The sequence below is a fragment of the Pyrgilauda ruficollis genome, unplaced genomic scaffold (genome assembly GCF_017590135.1).
Source record: "Pyrgilauda ruficollis isolate IOZ18807 unplaced genomic scaffold, ASM1759013v1 scaffold92, whole genome shotgun sequence".
Classification (NCBI taxonomy): Eukaryota; Metazoa; Chordata; class Aves; order Passeriformes; family Passeridae; genus Pyrgilauda; species Pyrgilauda ruficollis.
Genome location: NW_024531266.1, coordinates 2,394,543 through 2,412,752, shown reverse-complemented (window position 1 = coordinate 2,412,752; position 18,210 = coordinate 2,394,543). Strand labels below are relative to the sequence as shown.

The window sequence follows — 18,210 nt, the reverse complement described above, 5'->3', positions numbered from 1 at the left end:
CAGTGCAAAATAAGTCTAAAATGAAACACCGATCTTAAACGTATTTTACATTGATAAATACTATTGATTTATTTTTGCATAGTCTTCATCTAGGGAAATAGACTGTTCTTTTGACTTATATATTTTTCAGTTAGCTGGTGCTTTAAAATAAGATATGAAATGCCATGGGAAAATGAAAAGCTCTGGTTAACAGCTTATCATAACTAAATAGTGAAAGACTTAAAAGTATGCTGCATAAGAATTACGTGTGTTTTACGCAACTTGTGAGTAATTTTATGAAGCCAGGAAAAATGACCTCATTGTTAACAAACTGAATGAATAATAATAAATACAAGTATTTCCTCTTCTACCATAGATTTCCTACGTGTGCATAGGTGAGTCACAATTCCTCCAAAATTCTGTTCCTTTACAAACTCATTAGAGCTTAACAGCACTGCTATGCCTTTTCAGAGATACTGTGAGAAAAAAAAAAAAAAAATCATAATTCCAATGTGTTCAAATGCTATGGTGCCAAAAGCTATGTAATTCTTTCAAACAAATGGGCAAAGTAATACATTTTCCTAAAGTAAAACCTACGTCTTACTTGGAACTGAAATCACTGCTCTGTTAATTTATCTTCACAGTTCAACAAATAGATTTTTGGTTCCTTTCACAATGAATGAAGCAGGGTTTCTATCTGCAATTCCTCTATGTCATTTTTTTGCTTCCATTCATGTGTTCTGTGCTCAGACGCCCTTCAGGCAGGGGGCCCTTCCAGCAGTCCAGATGAGCACAGCAACCACGTCCCACTGCCTCAGCAGATCTCCCTGGCTCTGCAAAGCACAGCCACCCACAGCGTTCCCACGGAGGGCTCTGCCCTCTGCCCTGAGTCATACTGCTACCTTCAGCAGACTGCTGCTATGAGATAACCACCTTTCCCACAGACACGAGGATAAATTGCCAGCACTTTCCAACTCAGTCCTACTTGTTGCATTCACATAAGCCAGCCTTTCCCAATAGCTACTTTCTCTAACTTAGGAACTAAATAAAAGGTACTAAAGAGGTACAGCACCTTTCAAGCAATGAAACACCTTCTTGCACACTTTTGAGAGTTTTACTTGTCAGCTTGTTCAACCCAATCTATATTCTCTTATTGAAAAATAAGTGTTTATAAAACTTATTAGTCTTTTTAAAGCTATTACTATAAAGACAGTGATAAGCAAAAACATTGGAAAACTGCTTTTTGGTGGGTTTTTTTTTTTTTTTTTTTTGGGTTTTCAGTGATATTTGTCCCAAGAGGAGGAACAAATTTTCCTGGCTTCCTTAGCAAGGCAAAGTTTTTCTGCCAACAAGTGTGTCTTACAGAACTTAGAACACCTCCTCAGCATTTTCTGATCTACTGGCAATCAATACTGAGTCATGCTGAGGCAGCATTACACTTTGCCAGCATACATCCTTTTTCTCCTGTTAATTTCATGTGGCTCCAAGAAACACAGGAAGCTCTCAAGGTCATGGCACAGCCATGAGCCTCAAGGAGAGATCCTCATGGGAGGAAGACAAGTGCATGAAAGTAAGGAAGAAACTGAATTATCTAAATAGAAAGAAAAAATTTCTTAAAGAAACCTTTTGCTATCTACATTTCAGTGTATTCTCATATAAACTTTTGATCTTTGACACAAAATAAACATCATTTTTAAGTGCTTATTTAGTATGCAAATTCTTCATCACTTCTTAAATTCCTAAGCAATAAAGATGAGCTGTGACTTATAATACTAGAAGAAGCTTGCCAGTGCTGAATTTCCTATTTGTGCTCTTTTGATAATTTTCTTTTTGTACACTTTAGATTTATTGGATTAAATAGCTACACGAGAAATTTACAGTGACAGTTTATGAAGCACCCTGCTGGCTACTCCAAGATATACAGCAAGAGTCAAATTTTCAGGGTGCCTCTAAACATTTTCTGCATAAATATGGATATTTCAATTTGCAGATAAAATTATGCCCCTGCTTATTTGAGTACAGTGTGCAATCAGATGGGCTTGATGACTTGCGCATTTTTAGGCCTGCCAAAAAATATATTTCAAGTTCAAACAGTTATGTGATTTAATGGATCAACCCTTTATGATCCTTGACCATAAAAATCTCTTTCTTGGAGAATCCTTCATCCAGCTGGACATGCTAAAATGAGCAGAAAGAGAAATCCGTGGTATTTCAGTAATTTTCACCCAATATTCTGGAGGTGCTTCTGTCTTCTGAGTTGCCATTGCATCAGCTACAACACAGTATTTGGTGCATTCTCAAAGTTTACATGTTCTGCCTTGTGAATTGAGAATCTGCTTCCACAGAACTGACATTAGAAAGGAATTTTGAAAATTATGCATTTTCCTTTTGAAAATCGTAAGGTGATAAAAAAAGACTGTGATTGCTACATACAAGCTGACCATTGTGTAATTTGGAATGAAAAATGATTCCATATACATAGGTGTATAAAAATATGATTACAAACTTTCCGTATTAAAAAACATTAGAATCTTTGAACTAAGTTACTCTCCAAAAATGAGCAACGCTTAAAGGTATATTCTTGAAGATCACAAAATGCTGCAAGGTTGTTAATTCTTTTCTTGCATCATTTCTTTGAATGTGTGCTTGTTTTTCTTCTTATTTTTCTGTTTCTTGGGTTTTTTAAATGCACCAGCATTTGGAAAGCATATAAGTTCATAATTTTACAGTAATATTTTGGAGGCAGACCTGAGCAAAAATTTCTGCTTTTTTTATTTTTTTTTTTTTTTATTTCTCCATTTTCTTCTTTAATGGCCTTTTGAAAAATCCAGCCTGCAGAAAAGAAAAAAAGTTATTAAGAACTGCTCAAAGTATACAAACCATACTGGTTACATTCATGTGTTGGTTCTTACTACTATTTTAATACTTGCACTGCTGTACAAAGTTAATTAATATTTTATCACATCACTGTTTTTCCTGGAATAGAAAAACTAAGTACAGTTAATATATAGTAGAGTGATTGCTGAATCATTGTTTTGCTCATATATTGTCAAGGGTTACATGCTTAATAGTAATATTTGTTACTCAGTTTAATAAATAATATTTTATTTTATAATGTAAAAATTTTCAAGGGATTATGCATATTGAAATTTATAAGCTGCAACCTTCTAACTTAATTATGAACAAAATATTTAGCCTGGAGAAGAGTGCCCACTTGTGGCAAGACTTACACCACAGGGCCTAGCATCTCTTGCACAACGGAAAAAAACCTAATTGATAAAGGTCACAGACAAAGCTGATAGAAAAATTCCTTAATAAACCCTTACTTGTACTAAAATATCTTCTTATTTTTCTTTCCCTAACATAATGGGAATATAGGTTTCAATCAGGTAGCACCGCTCGCCCCACATCAGAAAAATGCAGTGTAATTAATTATTTTGTAATTTCTTCAAGATTTCACACTACTACTTTATCTACTACTAGATAAAATGATTGTCTGTGAGATCCTAGTTATGAGAAAGAAATGGCAGAGTATTTGAGCATATTTGTTTAGGCTCCTGAAACAAGGGTGTGCAGCTTACCTTCCACAGAGCAAATATAAGCAGTGCGAGAATCAAGAGTCCGGCAAAGATACTCAGGAGGATAACCCATAAGGGGACTGTACCCGGTGGGTGTTCTTTCGAAATCTTGATCATGGTCTGCAAAGTGTTCAGAACATAAGCAATAAATAATGTGTCCTTCCAAAATATCAAAACAGCAGCAGCGATTAATCCGTATGCAGTGATTTCCCAGGGTACCACTTCATTTTACCTACAGGAATTAGTAGGAGGGAATTAAGAAAATAATCTCCAGCATGAAAGACTGGAGATTATTTACACAATGCTTTGCACTTTTGTAAGTGTATTTGTTTATGAGAGTGGCCCTGCTACAAGTCAGTAATCATTGTCCTAAAGGACACAGGACCTAAACCATGAGCGGTGGAAGAATAAGGCTAAGGAGTTTCTTCAGTACTCTCTTCCTCCCTCAGTGCCAGCCTCCCTGAAAGATGGAGGTAAGCATAAATGTAAAAGTCTGTGTAGACACTAACTTGATTTTAAACATGGCATATCTGGCATAAACTGAACAGAAACAAGTAACATTCACTTTTTAATAAATGTGACCATGCGGGAGTTTGAATTAACTAAAGAATTTATTAGAGACCAACTTTATAGTTGAAAAGAGCATTGAATAGCTGAACACTAAGCAGAAAATTATGTCCCTAAAAAAGTTAAATCTGAAATTCCTTGTCTCTCATTAGCTGCGAGCCTCTCAGCTGTGTTTTTATTCCTGGACTGAATTTTAATCTGTCACTTAGAAGAAATTTCCAGATATAAAACTAGCTAACAATGGACCACTGGTTTTTGCATTTTTAAAAATATTTTGTGCAAGATGTTATTGACATTGAATATTACTTTCCTAAGTTTTGGAGTATTAACAATAAAAACTCATAATAAGACTTCCGCTTAAAAAAATGGACACTGTAGTAAATAAGCTCCTCTATATACAAGTTATCACAAAAGACCAATGTTTAAACACTATAAATGCTTGGAATTGAGAGTAGTAAAAGGATGAATAATACCTCTAACAAAATTTTAGACATTTCTCTTTATATCTGATGCCACTACTATCATGTTATATATTTCCTTATCTATGAAAATCATAAAGAACTTCTGAAAAATAAAAGACCCTCTTTCAACTAGATCTCCTGGGTAACAAAGTAGAAGGAAAGAATAAATAAGGAAATAGTAGAGAAAATACCAAGTATGACCAATTTGAATTGATTCAGAACAATTTTCAAATACTATTGATTCCTTAAAAGAATTTTAATTATATTTTTAATTTACATAGCTGCAGGAAGTATTTATATTACAGCAAGCAGAACAAATTGATTGTACTTATCCTTACCTAACTACATTGAAGGGTAGTGGGCTTTTGGTGTTATTTTCTGACTAATTCTGACATTTCTACTGTAATACGAAATCACTTCTGTTTAGAGTAAGATAATGCATTACTAAAGGTAACAATCAGTTCATTAGTAATGGATGAAAAAGAATGATTCCACAGCACAACAAATTCTATGAAGAACAAGTACATCAATTATCACATTCTTACCTCCAGTTTTTGATGGTCATTTCTCAAAATCAGTGATGAGTTCTCACTCCTAAGTAATGCTTTCACAACAAGGGTTAAGCTGTGAATACTGGCCTGAAAGAAGAGAGTAGTTGCTGTGGTTTACAGTTAGGTATTTTTAATAGAAAGCTTTGTAGCAATGAGAAGGGGGAAGGAAAATCTTAATGCTTTGGGGGATGCTGAAAAACATGAAAGTCAGTGAAACTGCTCATGTATGTCACCTCCAGCACACACATTACTGCTTGCAAGACAGCAATACTGCTTTGAAAGGGCAGATAGCAGAGATTTCAAAAGAATATTAAGTAATTCTAGAATACTAATGTTTCTCTTCTGTTTTTTTTTTTTTTTTAATAAAAAAAATTCTTTCTAGAGTTGAGAAATCTTCACCGATTAAGACTTCCTTAAAAAATATGTGCTCCTTCTTATATCTGCTGGATTAGACTTTATGGATGCATAAGCAGTTATTAGAAAAGGACCATCAATACAGAATAAGTACGGTGTGTCTTCTTACCCTGCTAAATTATAAGTACTTACTTTAAGGATAAGAAAATGCATGCGACCCAGTTTTAAGGAAATTTTAAAACAGCAGAAGAAACTACTTCAAATACTAGAGGAGACACGAAATTGAAAGACACAATTTTAAGATACATTAGAAACATTGGCTTAAGTTTCTCAAACCCAAAAGTATTCTGAATACATACAGGATTTACTTACTTTTATGATGGTAGGTTTCCATACTCTCAATGAAACATTCACTTGATATATGTCAGATGGGACCAGGGCACAATTAATAGAGGCACAGCTGTATGTATCACAGTCCTGTTTAAAAGAGACCAGCATGAGGTAATAGGAAGAGACTTTTCACATCATTAAAATGAAACCACAGCTACTACTATAGACAGATCACTTGCTATGATACCAGTAATGAACTGGTATTAATTACTGTACCTTTTTATGTAAAAATGATACTGCATTATATAAAACATGTTGAGATATTTGTGCTGTGCTAGAATAGGCTCAGTTTTTGCAGGCTGGCGACCCTGAGGAATCTCCGTTGCTGCAGCTGTGGAGCAAAAGTCATCACAGAACTCCTAAGGGAGGCACAGTTTGTAAAAGCAAATGTTTTTCTATCAACACAACTATGGCTCTTCTGAAGAAAGAGCCATAGCTTTATTCAAATCTTGGGACACCTGAATCTGTCAAGCAGGGAAATATGTGTTTGTGAAAATTCAAGCAGCTTTACTTCCTGTTATCACTTGCTAGCTGGGAGTACAGCATGATTATGATGCAAAATGTTGGAAAGAGTCACTTAGCCCAGACTTTTTTCACCTCTGTGAAGGACAATGATAAGCATGGCCAGACACTCTTCCCTTGACATGGTTTCATTTGCACCAGAAACTCTACTTGCATCTCTGTGCTGAGGATACCTTACCCCTGACATGCTAACCTAACTACAGCATCAAAATCCCTTTGCAACTCTTTCATCTAAATGTGAAGGGCTAGTCCTTTCCAAATGGGATCATCAGTTACAGTTGCATGGAAAACCTGCCAGGTCTACCAGATGTCTAAAGAAGCTGAAAGGGACATAAGAAGCATTTAAAATATTACTATTTATTAATTACAATGGAAAAAAATAAACAGTAATGATTTATTCAGCTGTCAAATGTGCTATTGCTATTTACACATTTTTTTAGTTCAACCCCAAACTATCTAAATTCAGTTCCACATCGAGTTTTGCAGCCAAATAAAAACCAATCTCTAGTCGATATAGAAAAGGTTTCCTAAGTTATTGAAATAAAGTCAGATTCCAAATGATACAGTTTCAGAGCAGCTTTTACACATCTTTTCCAAAAGTACTCAGATCCAAGATCTGGATTAATGTCTCGGGTGAGTATATATACTATGAATAGACTTACCATAATTGTATCCCTTGTAGGTTCTTTAATTTTTGACAGCACAAATGGTTTCCCACTGCCAATCTTTAAGGGATCTACAGGGTAACTACTTTGGCAGATGGCATTCTGTAAGCAGAAAGACAAATAATATTCCTATTGTCTGGATATGCAATCTATTACAAAAAATTATCTGGAAACAAGTAAACATTGATAATATTTAATATTTAATAACAATTATAATGTTTACTAGCCACTCAAAATAGCATATTGCAAGAGTGCAGAATAGGAAATTCACATGTCTATGTATTGAAGTATTATTATTCAAACAGCACATGAAATATTTATGAGATAATTTAACCTAAACTCCATGCAGCTACTTAAACATCTGTACAAGCAAACAAGAGCTTCCTGCAAGATGGCATTACGTGAAGCAGCAAGAGTTGGCTATTAAATGAGCTAAACAGCTTTTGCATGGGAAACCACAGAGGTTCTGCCCTAGCAAACAGACAGGCAGGTTAAGTGCAGGATGCAGAATCCTCACTGGCAATATCCAGGGAGGGAGAGCGGATGCTGGAGCACTGATAGATCTCTGTGACTGCTCCACAGATAGGAAATCCTACCTGTGGAGCAGTCACAGAGATCTATCCTGTGTGAGAGATCTGTCACAGAGATCTATCCTAGGAAATCCTTTGATGTCTTCAGTGTGGGGGAACTGATTCAGTCAGGTCGTTGACTTTCACACTGCTAGCATGAAAAGGATTACAAATCCTCTGCAATGCACTTTGTCACACTACTATCATTAGGTGTAGCTAGCAGGACATGAAATTTGTCTTAGAAAAAACAAGATTTACTGAGTTTATGTGCAAACTTGTCAAATGGGATGACTGACTAGGAATGACAATAATGGGGAAAGGAAATCAAGAACACACAGAGACACTTTTTTGTATTCTAAAAAGGGGTTTTTTTCCCTCATTTGATATTTGTTTTGTTTTAAAGTGAACCTCATTCGTATATTTTGGTTTATTTTTCAGGTGGGCAACACTGCAAAACTAAGTGAAATTATTAGCAGGGAGGTGCATGCCTATTTGCCTCTGAGTGAAAGAAAAAAAAAAAAAGGAGGTTTAGGTCACTACTTAGTAAAGCTGGGTTTTTCAGCCATCTAGTTATTGATATAGCTCTAGCTGTAATATCTACAGCTCTAGGATAATGGAATTTGTTGGAATTGTGATATCTGCCAGTTGCGCTGGAGGAGTGAAATGGAAAAACTCAAATGAGAGTTGCAGTGAAGAGCATTTGAAACATATAATCTACCATCCCCTTCAAGAAGTCCCAGTGCCCTGGAGGAGGAAGAAGCCAGAGGACTGCTAGTGCTGGAGAGCACACATGCATGAAAATTAATTTCAGTACGAAAGAAGAGAAATCACAGAAGGTTGGGCTCTAGATGTACACAGCAGGATTCGAGCATTTGCAATAAGCACCTCTGACAATGAAGAGAATATGAGGCTCACATCTGAGTCTGGACATCTCAGCACTTGCAGTACAACAAACTAGCCTTGTAACACTGCAGCTATTGTTCAACACCATTTTAAATCTGCTTGTTTCCTTTTATGAAAATTTGTCCCACTGTCTTCTTATGCATCTCTGTACATACTTTTAAAACAACAATATCTTGTTTATTAGACTAAAAACAATGCATAATCCCAAATGCTTGCAATCTGCAGTTTCTTAAACATAAATTTCAAATTTAAATTGATAATAAAAATAGAAATTCCTATCTTACCTGGGAATGTGACAATGCAGTAAGGTAGAGAAGAGTGTTTTTGGCAGCTGTTACATTGGGAAACAAGATCTGCAGTGTGAGGTTTGGCATTGGAAAGTGTTCACCTTTTTCAATCTATAAAAAAAGAAAAATGTTTTGACTAGTACTTTCCTCATTTTGTTGGAATTCGATTGTGAGTTTTTTCTTTTCCTGTGTTTTTATTTTCTGCTCTTCATTTTTACATTTCCACAGTTAGTTATGCCAAAAGTGCTTTATAGGGGAGAGAAGCCAATGTATCAGTGGTGGCTTCTGCTGGTTCCTCCTCAGGTGTGCTTAGGTAATTGCTCTTGTGCTCACCTGTTCCTCTCTCCTGTTTTCTCTGGGACAGCAACAGGACATATCTGTAAGCAGCAGCTCTTTCTGGAAAGACCTGCTGTGGCTGAGGATTGGGTAACCACCTAGGTGGAATTGCTGGCAAGGGAATTGGTGATATCATCTCTGAAGTGGACAAACTTAATAAATGCTCAAGAGCCTTTTAAACTTTTTTCCTCCTGGCTACTTATTTGTGATTAGCTGCTTGCAAAGATGAGTTTTACTTTACAAGATCATAAACGGTATGCTCTGCAATCCAGCAGCTTTTTGACTCAGAAAACATAGATTGGCAAATTAGATTAATAATGCCTTAGACTGTGGATACACAGTAGACAAAGAGAAAAGGTAGCTGAGATAAACACTGCAGTGGTCTAAAAGAATAGGAAAAAACCCTTTGTCATTGCTATTGAGCAAGAACAGGAATTTTATCATATCCCATTTTTTACATATGAAAGTTGATTTAGAGACTTTTATGCTTCTATGTGGGACACGTGATCAGTTTTGGATTTGACACTGGGAAAGAGGGTGCTCTCAAGATAACAAAACTCAGTTTTGCTGCAACTTTAGGTTGGACTTTTTGCCACAGAAAAGCATTGTAGACTGGTTTAGGTTGGAAGAGACCTTAAAGATCACCTAAAGTTCCAAGTCCCTGCCATGGATAGGGAGACCTTCCTTCTACTAGAAGATGTTGCTCAAATCTGGCCTTGAACACTTCTAGGGATGGGACGTCCACAACTTCTCCAGTGCCTCACCACTTAATATCCAAGCTAAACCTACCTCCCTTTCAGTTAAAAGCCATTCCCCCTTGTCCTATAATCACATGTCCTTGTCAAAACTGCTTCTCCTGCTCTCTTGAAGCCTCCCATTAGGTACTGAAAGGCACCAATGAGGTCTCCACAGAGCCTTCTCTTCTACAAGTTGAATAGACCTGATGGTTCCAGACTGTCCTCACAGGAGTGGCGCTTCAGCCTTGTGATCATTAAGGCCCTCCTCTGGACCCACTTCAGAAGGTCCATGTCCTTATTTTGCGAATTCTAGACTGGAAGTAGTAGTTGAGCAGGGATCTCACAAGAGCAGAGTCCACTGGATATCTTTCCCATGTGATTTTACTTTGCAGTACCCATTTAACCAGGATGACCATGCTCTTGGAGCATGGCATTTACCTATTATAAACCTGACAGGATTTTGGAAATGGCTGTTCTAACCTGAAGCAAGTCCAAATTCTCATTTACCTGGGCGTGCTGTCTTTCCCCAGCTGAGGACAGGAGGTCTAAAACCCACTAGTACTACTCTGCAGGAGACAGACCATCTGAGACCTAACTCACTGTATTCCAAATGAAGGAAGGGAAAAAAAGGGTTTTAAGCACAAAATATGCTTGTAGAGGGTTTAATGTATTGCAAACCCACTATTTAAGTAATTCAAACCAAATGGAAAAAAAATTAAGACAGTACCTATGTCATGCATTTTTAATTGTTTCTTACCCTATAATGTAGAGTAACTTCATCTCCGATCTGCTCTGTTGTGTTAATAGCAGTAGGGACAGTATCATTTGCTGCAATTATAACATGGTGCTCTTTGAAAACACTGTGGGTTAAAAAAACACACAAAAAAGTAAGCACACAAACTTCATAAAAACCCCTAGGAGTCAACAATATAGGTATTTTTATTATTTCATGAATTTCAGGGCTGGTCTTGCAATTAAGAGTGCACTGCTGCATCCACTGAAGGTCAACTGCTCTGTTCCCCGAATAGGCCTCACTTTTTACTATTTACATTCAGAATGTTTTTTTCAGATATAACTACTAAAAAAGAAAATACTATTCCCAAAATTAATACATTAGGGTCTGATTTTGCTGTCCTTATTCTAGGTGTGCAGTCCCTTATCCTGGGCATTGACATGTGAAACAGGCAGGATCCCGTAAAAGACAGAATCAAGCAAAACCAGAACAAAGCCAGCATATTCTAAATTCAGCCTTATTCCCTATAGGACAAACAAAGTCTGGATGTGAACCATGAAACACATGTGAAATAAATTTGGCTTAATTATTTACACCTGCACACCACAAAATGTTGCTACCCAATAATATACAGAATGCTTTTCAGGGACGGAATCTAACTGAATTCTGGCTATTTCTGAAAATAAAATGTACTACAAAACCTGCAGTAAAGTATAAGTCTGAACTTAAATAAAGCCAAACACCCAAGAACCTAAAATGAAGGCTAATTTTTGAAGATGGAAATCAAGCACCACACCATGCAACATTATAGCCATACAAATCCATGGCCATCAGGAAGCTGGGAGTATTTGCTTTTTTATGTATGCTTTCTTATGCTTCCTTCATTCCTGAAATGCCTTTGAATGAATACAGCAAAGTACAGCAACCAAGCAAAACCTGCTGTTGTACTTGCAAACTAAGGACCAAATTTAAATAGATAAAATGGAATTTCATCAAGTTAGGGACAGTAACTGCTCCACTGTTTCATGACTTATCTTTTCACTGAAGCCTGTGCTTCTGCTTTATGAGCTTTAAAGCTGTTGCCTGTATTGAGCACGTTTCCAAAAAAATGCAACACTATATTCTTTGAACAAGTGCAATTTACTGTGCTAGCAAGTAAAGTACAGAGAAGGGTCAATACCTTACAAATATTAATCCTACTTCATATTTTACTGGAATTGTAACATGTCCTCTGTTGTCACTCAGGGTCTCAGGTGGTTCTTCACTGTCACTGAAACAAAACAACATACGTCACTCAGATCAGACTGCTGGGAGGAAAGGGATCTTAGAAAATGAAATACCTACAGCTCTGGATATGAAAGCATGCTACTCATTTCCAGTTAAGTACTGCCTTCTAAAAATAAATTAAAAATACCTTTTCCAAGAACAATTATTTAAGTCCTGCACCAGCCCCAGCTCATAGACGCATCTTTGTTAAAATTACAGATGGCAGGTGACTGAATGAAAACCACATTCAAAAAGACACACCATCACTGGGTTTTTGTAGGCACAGCAAACACTGATGGCAAGTGCATTCCTTTACCCTATCAGGGACAACTTCTGCAATGCTCTTACTCTTTGAAGGCCAAGCTTTTTGTTAACTGTGATTCATGCTAAAGTACACAGTAATTCTCTAGGAGAATAAACCTTTGCTGAAGGTGAAATAACCGGAAATCATGACTCACTTGTCAGTCTAAGGCTGTAGAGAGTATCAGCTATTTATTTAGTCCACTTAATCCACTGCTGGGCTGAATACATCTGTAAAGGGTGCCAGCTCTACAGAAAATTTAACTGTAGCTTTACAGAAAATTTAACTGTTTGTGAGTTCAGAAGCCACTCATGTTTTACTATGGAAGACAAAACTGCGGAGCTTTCAAAAAAAAAAAGTCAGAAGGCAGAAACTGCAACTAACCTTGTTGCATATACATGAATAGTAGCATTTTCCAGGAGATAGGATGCGTTGAATTGGAATGATATTTTGAAGGAAATCTGTGTAGAGAAATACATTACACATTTTGAAAGGAAAAAAATACCCACCCTAACAGGGACTGATATAATGAAAAATGTACCAACTTTTGCTTTTATCTAGGAAATCCTCATTCATATTTTACCAGTTTTCTATGAATCTGAATGAATCTACTATTTGTAATTTGCCCCAACCAAGAAGGAAATCCAATAGTTATCACTTATTAAACAGAAGCCTCAAATTTTCAAAAACCTCAAGAAAAAAAAATTATGTAGTGTATTAGAAACACATGGCTAAATAATTCTTAATTGAAAGCAATTGGTCTTACAAGCAATTTATCAAAACCTCTTTTTTCCTTCTAATGTGAAGAAGAAAAGCTTCAACGCCTGGCTATTGCAGTGGAGATGAGCTGCCTGTAGAAGGCTGCTGGATTATCACCTAATATACAGTAGAACCCCTAGAATGTAAATAAAGGAGACACCACTAGGTATCAAAAAAATCTAATTGTTATTATAATCAGGGCAAATCTATCCCAACTTCAAATTACAATAAAATTAGGAACACTGTCCCAAATGTTCTTCCTCATATCTGACACTTAAGGGTAATTTTTACGAAGCAGAAGTTTTCTTATTTGTTACTGTATGGAATTTTCAGCTCAAATTTTTGTCTTTCCTTTTATGTGTAAAAATCTTTGTTACAAAGTGATCCACAGAAAGCTGTCCTATATATAATATTTGAAACAAAAAGCAGCTTTAGAAAGGAATATATTAGGGATCCTTATCAGTGAATCAGAGATTAATTGATTTCCGAATGCAAAGAAAATGGTGAAATTTCTAAATTTAGGGCTTTACAGCTACAGACAAACTAAAAAGCAAAGCATGAAAGGAAAATGTGAAAAATCCAGTAAAGCTGTGAATGGAACACTGTGGGCAGAGGCATTGGACACTTATTTGGCTTCAAGAAGGTAACAGCTGACTTTATCCCTACAAGTCCAAGACACAGGCTGGCTGGAGTTTGTGTGGGAGGCAGTGCAAGAAGACATCTCTCATGATCGTCCTGGAGCATGACAGAGGGGCAAACAAGAAACTGCCGGGAAAGATTGTCTTACTTGCATGCAAATTTATATTTTCCAATTCAAGATCAAGATCTAAGTATGGCTTTTCAAAGCCTTAGTTTAACTAAAGCTCCCTCTCCAATCAACAAGAGATACAGACATCACTGGAACTGTTCAAGATGGAGTTTGATTTTAAATGGACTACTTGCAGGAAAGGCCTCTCATTCCCCACTGAGCAGAGGTGAAGTCTTGATGTCTGATTTTGGCACATTTGGGCTAGCACTTCCACATAACATCTTATTCTGTCTTCAGTCAAGGGACTACATTTTATATACAAAATAACTAAACTTATAGGCTCCAGGCTATCAGCCTCGAGACAGATACTTCTGGCCAGGTGAGTCACTTGTGTGTCACTTGCATTCTGACAGTGCCAAGGGCAGCAATATGTATCTATTACATCCTCATGTACCACATCTGACTGCCCAGCTACTGAAAATCTGATGGATTCCCATCTGGCTTTCCACAGTTGATGTCAAGGATAGCTTGGGAAACATCTATGGAGAGTTTTTGGGATGAACACAAGAGAAAAGAACTTCAGAGGTGATATGGACTGCCCTGCCTTTAAAATAACATGGGAAGAGGAGAACTTGCATGCAGGGGACTTTTTTACCTCTTCTGCAGGTTTTAGAAACGGATATCCCACTTTACAGGTGATGTTGTGATTAGATTCACAGCTATCTTTCTGTATATCCTGAAGGGAAAAAGACAGTGAAAGCATGGCTTTGTGCAAACTCCTTTAAAATTTTCACTGAGCATCACAGACCTGTTGAACATATATACCACTGCCACTTTTCACTGTCAATATATTGTGAGAGTCAAAGCCTTAGTTGAACTAGAACAAAAATATGAAGCCACAAATTCTTCAAGACTATTTTCACCTACAGACATTTATACCAATTACTTGCCATTATGCCTTTCCAGTAACAGTGTTTGGAACAGTCTCAATTATATGCCTACCAGATATCACGTAAATTAGTCATAGGGTCTAGCAATCAACATACCTGTAATTACACAGTTTTCAAATTTTGAAAATATGTTCTTAATGTAGCAATAAAAATCACATTCATAGTCCATCAATTATTGCCATAGGATCAGCAACAGTGCTATGGATCCCTGACTTCTAACGACATCAGGACTGCTGACAGAAAAGAAACTGCCCTAAATGCTTCCCATCTGAACTGTGCCATATTTGTACCATATCTGCTGAGGCAGGAAGGAAAACAGCCACTTTTGGAAATGCTGTCTAAGGTAGGGTAGACACAGGCACTGATCTATCCTGTCCTACCATGACAGTGCTTTTTCTACATGTGCAAAAGGAGAATTTCAGAGGCTCAGGAGTTCTACTGATAAACAACAAGGCATTTCTGGCTCTACAGATGAAATCTGATGTTTGTCTAAAAGGCAGGCACTTTTTCTAAGTGCCATTGTGAAATTTACATCTGCATTTTATGAACACGTCTAGGCAAGAGTCCACTCATGTCAAAATAAATACACTCCTTTGGAGGCATAAGGAAGAAGAGCAGGGAAATCTCTTTCAAATAACTGAAATGATGCCAAAGCAGACAAATTAAGGTTTAATAAAGAGGCTTCTTCATACCTCTCTAACATTATATGTTATCCTAATTGTGATGATGTAAAAAAAAATCCTACCTCAATGCCAGCAAAAATAATATTTGGAGAGTACTGAACCAAAACTCTGGTATTATAGGCGCTATCTTTTTTGTTCTTCACAGAGAGCTGGATGGTGAACTTATCATTGCGTGACTTTACAATGAATGGAGAAGAGCTGCAAAATAAAGTAAGAATGTTGGACATCTTAACTCTTTAATCTGTTTTTAACATAAGGAGAAATTTCTTTCAGTCTCCAGACTATCTTGTTTCTGAATTAGAAAGAAAGCCCTGGCAGAATTTACAATTCACATAGAAACTTTGTACAGATATCAAGCAACATATTAAACCCAGTGCAGTTACCTGTCTCCAGCTATGCTTGCTTTTACAATCAGAACAAGATCTGAAATGCATCTATTTTTGGCTCCACAATCTTTTGTGAAAGGAATCTGCAAAAATAATATGTTTATTCTTAATTTTATTACATTTATTATCAAATACTTGCATTTTAATGCATTCTCTAATTTTATGTAAGACCTTCTGTTTAATGATCAAACAAGTTTTTCCTAATATTAACCAGTTAAACATGCCAAAATCTTGTAAAATGCATTGGTGAAATATAAGCTTTCTCATCACTCCCTTCTAAATGATGCCCCTGGATTCTGAAAAGGGGTATTAATAGACGTATGAATGATGGCCAGCACCACCAAAGTAAATAGATAACACTCTGCTCCACCTACCTAAAACCTGACAATAAAATTGTTGGTAACTCTCTTCTATCTTCAGTAAGCTATGGACAGCTTTGAAACACCAGCATGGTTCACAAGCACATCGAATCAAACTTTTCATTCCTGAATACTGATTTGGAGGAAACATCTCCTGGATAGGCTCAATGACCCCCCTTTCTAGCCAATTTGTGGGCAATAGTTTCAGCTTTTGTGTGGGCTATGATTTTTACCTTAAATACATTGGTTATTGATACAGAATCTTTCTGACTTACATATTCTGCTATTGAATTCGGCAAGTTGCTATCAAGAACAGGTCCACTCTCTGGATCAGAAAAATTGAATTCCAGCAAAACCTTTACCGAATCCTGAAAATCAGGCTTATCCTAGAATATAATGAAAACAAAACTCCTGTTATGGAAATTCACTTTAGTATCTAAGGAGGTTAAAAAGACCCAAAAACTGCTGAGGTAAAAAATTTCCCTGTCACACTGCTGCCATTCTTCCAGGCAAGCATCTGAATGCATGCAGTTAATGATGAAACATTCAATGTGCCAGGCATGCCTTATAAATATTTACTAAGGCTTTTGTGTATCTTATCACAAATTTCAAATACCCTGAGCATATCCCTCAGACTTTCATTCAAGAATATCTCAACTTCTCAACTGCTGACTAACAGACTTTTCTCTTCTAGTTGTGCTCAAAGGATCAGTAAGGTAAGCATCAGCAGTGTCACCTTTTGGAAGTCAAACTTAGGCCTGCTGTTTGGTGAAGAAAATTCTGGGTATCATTTACCATTAGTTTTTCATTGAGACCCAACTGCGCAGTTTTAAACATTTTAAATGTGCTTACAGTATGCAACTTTATTCACTCCACACATTAGCTAAAATTTTGGCAAATTCATACTCATAGTTGCTAACTATGCTTCTGTTTTGCAGTGAATAAATACTCTCTATTCAAAACCTAAAAGTTTATTTACTATATTTATTAGGAAGAATTGCACCAAAATGCAAACTGAAATACTCTCACATGCTCCTGCTGAGTTTTGAGTGCACCTGAACTGCTAACCATGACAGCTTGGTTCCACCAAGTGAGATATGCTCTTTCTTAAGACAGACACAGAGACACAGCTAAATAGACTGCATCTAAAAGTAAAGTGTTAATACAAGTATAAATAAATAACTCTACATTTTAAACAAATTTTATGCACACTTAAGATAAATTCTGAGCATAGATTTTGTTGTCCAATCTGCAATTAATGGAATACATACTTGGGTTACACTAGTGTCAACATGAGAAAAATACTTTAAATGATTTACTTGCCAACATGTAGAAGTTATGTTTTGTACATTCTGACCCTTTGATAGTGATATTTTTTTGCATTTTCCTCTCATGGCTTTCTGTGAACAAGCTTCGAGATATCTGTCTTTGTGCATCAAGGGTAATCCAATACTGCAGACCTGCAAAGGAGGTTGAGATCAATATTATGGAGCACTTTGCCTCTACACATTCTTTTTTCCCAAAATATCTTAGATGTGCTTTGAACACTGAATTTAGAAGAGCTGAATTCCATTTTTTACTTAATAAATGCATGCAAGCATAGAAGTTTTATAGCTTAAAGCTTCCATAACTTAGTGCTTATCTACTTACTGGATTCAAATACATCTTCTTTTGACTTTAGTCTGGTCTTAAAACAAATTGTGGCATCTATGCATATTGTTTTTCTTATATTTATCTGACAATTTTGTTGCTGAATATTGATGCTTTTAGGTATAAATTGCATGGAAACATTTACTTCAGCCACATCACGAGACCTTAGGAAAAAAAGAACACAAAGAAAGTGCTTGGAAATAAGAACAGCAACTTTTTTAAACTTAAGAGTGAACTCAGAAAATACACAGCATTCAACATTCAGATACAGACACGGAATACATAGGAATCATGTAGGCTGGAAAAGACTTTAAGATCATTTAAAGATCATAAGAGTCCAACTGTCAAAAAGTTTATAGCTAAAAAAAAAAAATTCCTTAATGTTCTTTGGAAAATAACAGAAGCATAAAATCCACAATTGAAGTGAGATTCCTGTGGCACATGTTGATGGCACCATGCTGCAGAACAGTAGCTGA

General features: G+C 36.4%; 1 protein-coding gene across 1 annotated transcript in view; it reads right to left on the bottom strand.

The window, feature by feature from the left end:
• Positions 1-1,253: 1,253 nt before the first annotated feature.
• ITGA1 (integrin subunit alpha 1) overlaps positions 1,254-18,210 on the bottom strand; it is a 70,868-nt gene continuing 53,911 nt past the window's right edge. Inside the window, exons 16-30 of the mRNA XM_041489326.1 lie at positions 17,735-17,898; positions 17,408-17,544; positions 16,360-16,470; positions 15,723-15,808; positions 15,402-15,537; positions 14,362-14,442; positions 12,584-12,660; positions 11,813-11,902; positions 10,657-10,759; positions 8,824-8,937; positions 7,065-7,169; positions 5,863-5,967; positions 5,131-5,223; positions 3,561-3,677; positions 1,254-2,811 (exon numbers count right to left, since the gene is read on the bottom strand). Of these exons, the coding sequence (XP_041345260.1) occupies positions 2,767-2,811; positions 3,561-3,677; positions 5,131-5,223; positions 5,863-5,967; positions 7,065-7,169; positions 8,824-8,937; positions 10,657-10,759; positions 11,813-11,902; positions 12,584-12,660; positions 14,362-14,442; positions 15,402-15,537; positions 15,723-15,808; positions 16,360-16,470; positions 17,408-17,544; positions 17,735-17,898 (1,564 nt within the window). The 3' untranslated portion in view covers positions 1,254-2,766. The remainder of the gene's footprint in view (positions 2,812-3,560; positions 3,678-5,130; positions 5,224-5,862; positions 5,968-7,064; positions 7,170-8,823; positions 8,938-10,656; positions 10,760-11,812; positions 11,903-12,583; positions 12,661-14,361; positions 14,443-15,401; positions 15,538-15,722; positions 15,809-16,359; positions 16,471-17,407; positions 17,545-17,734; positions 17,899-18,210) is intronic.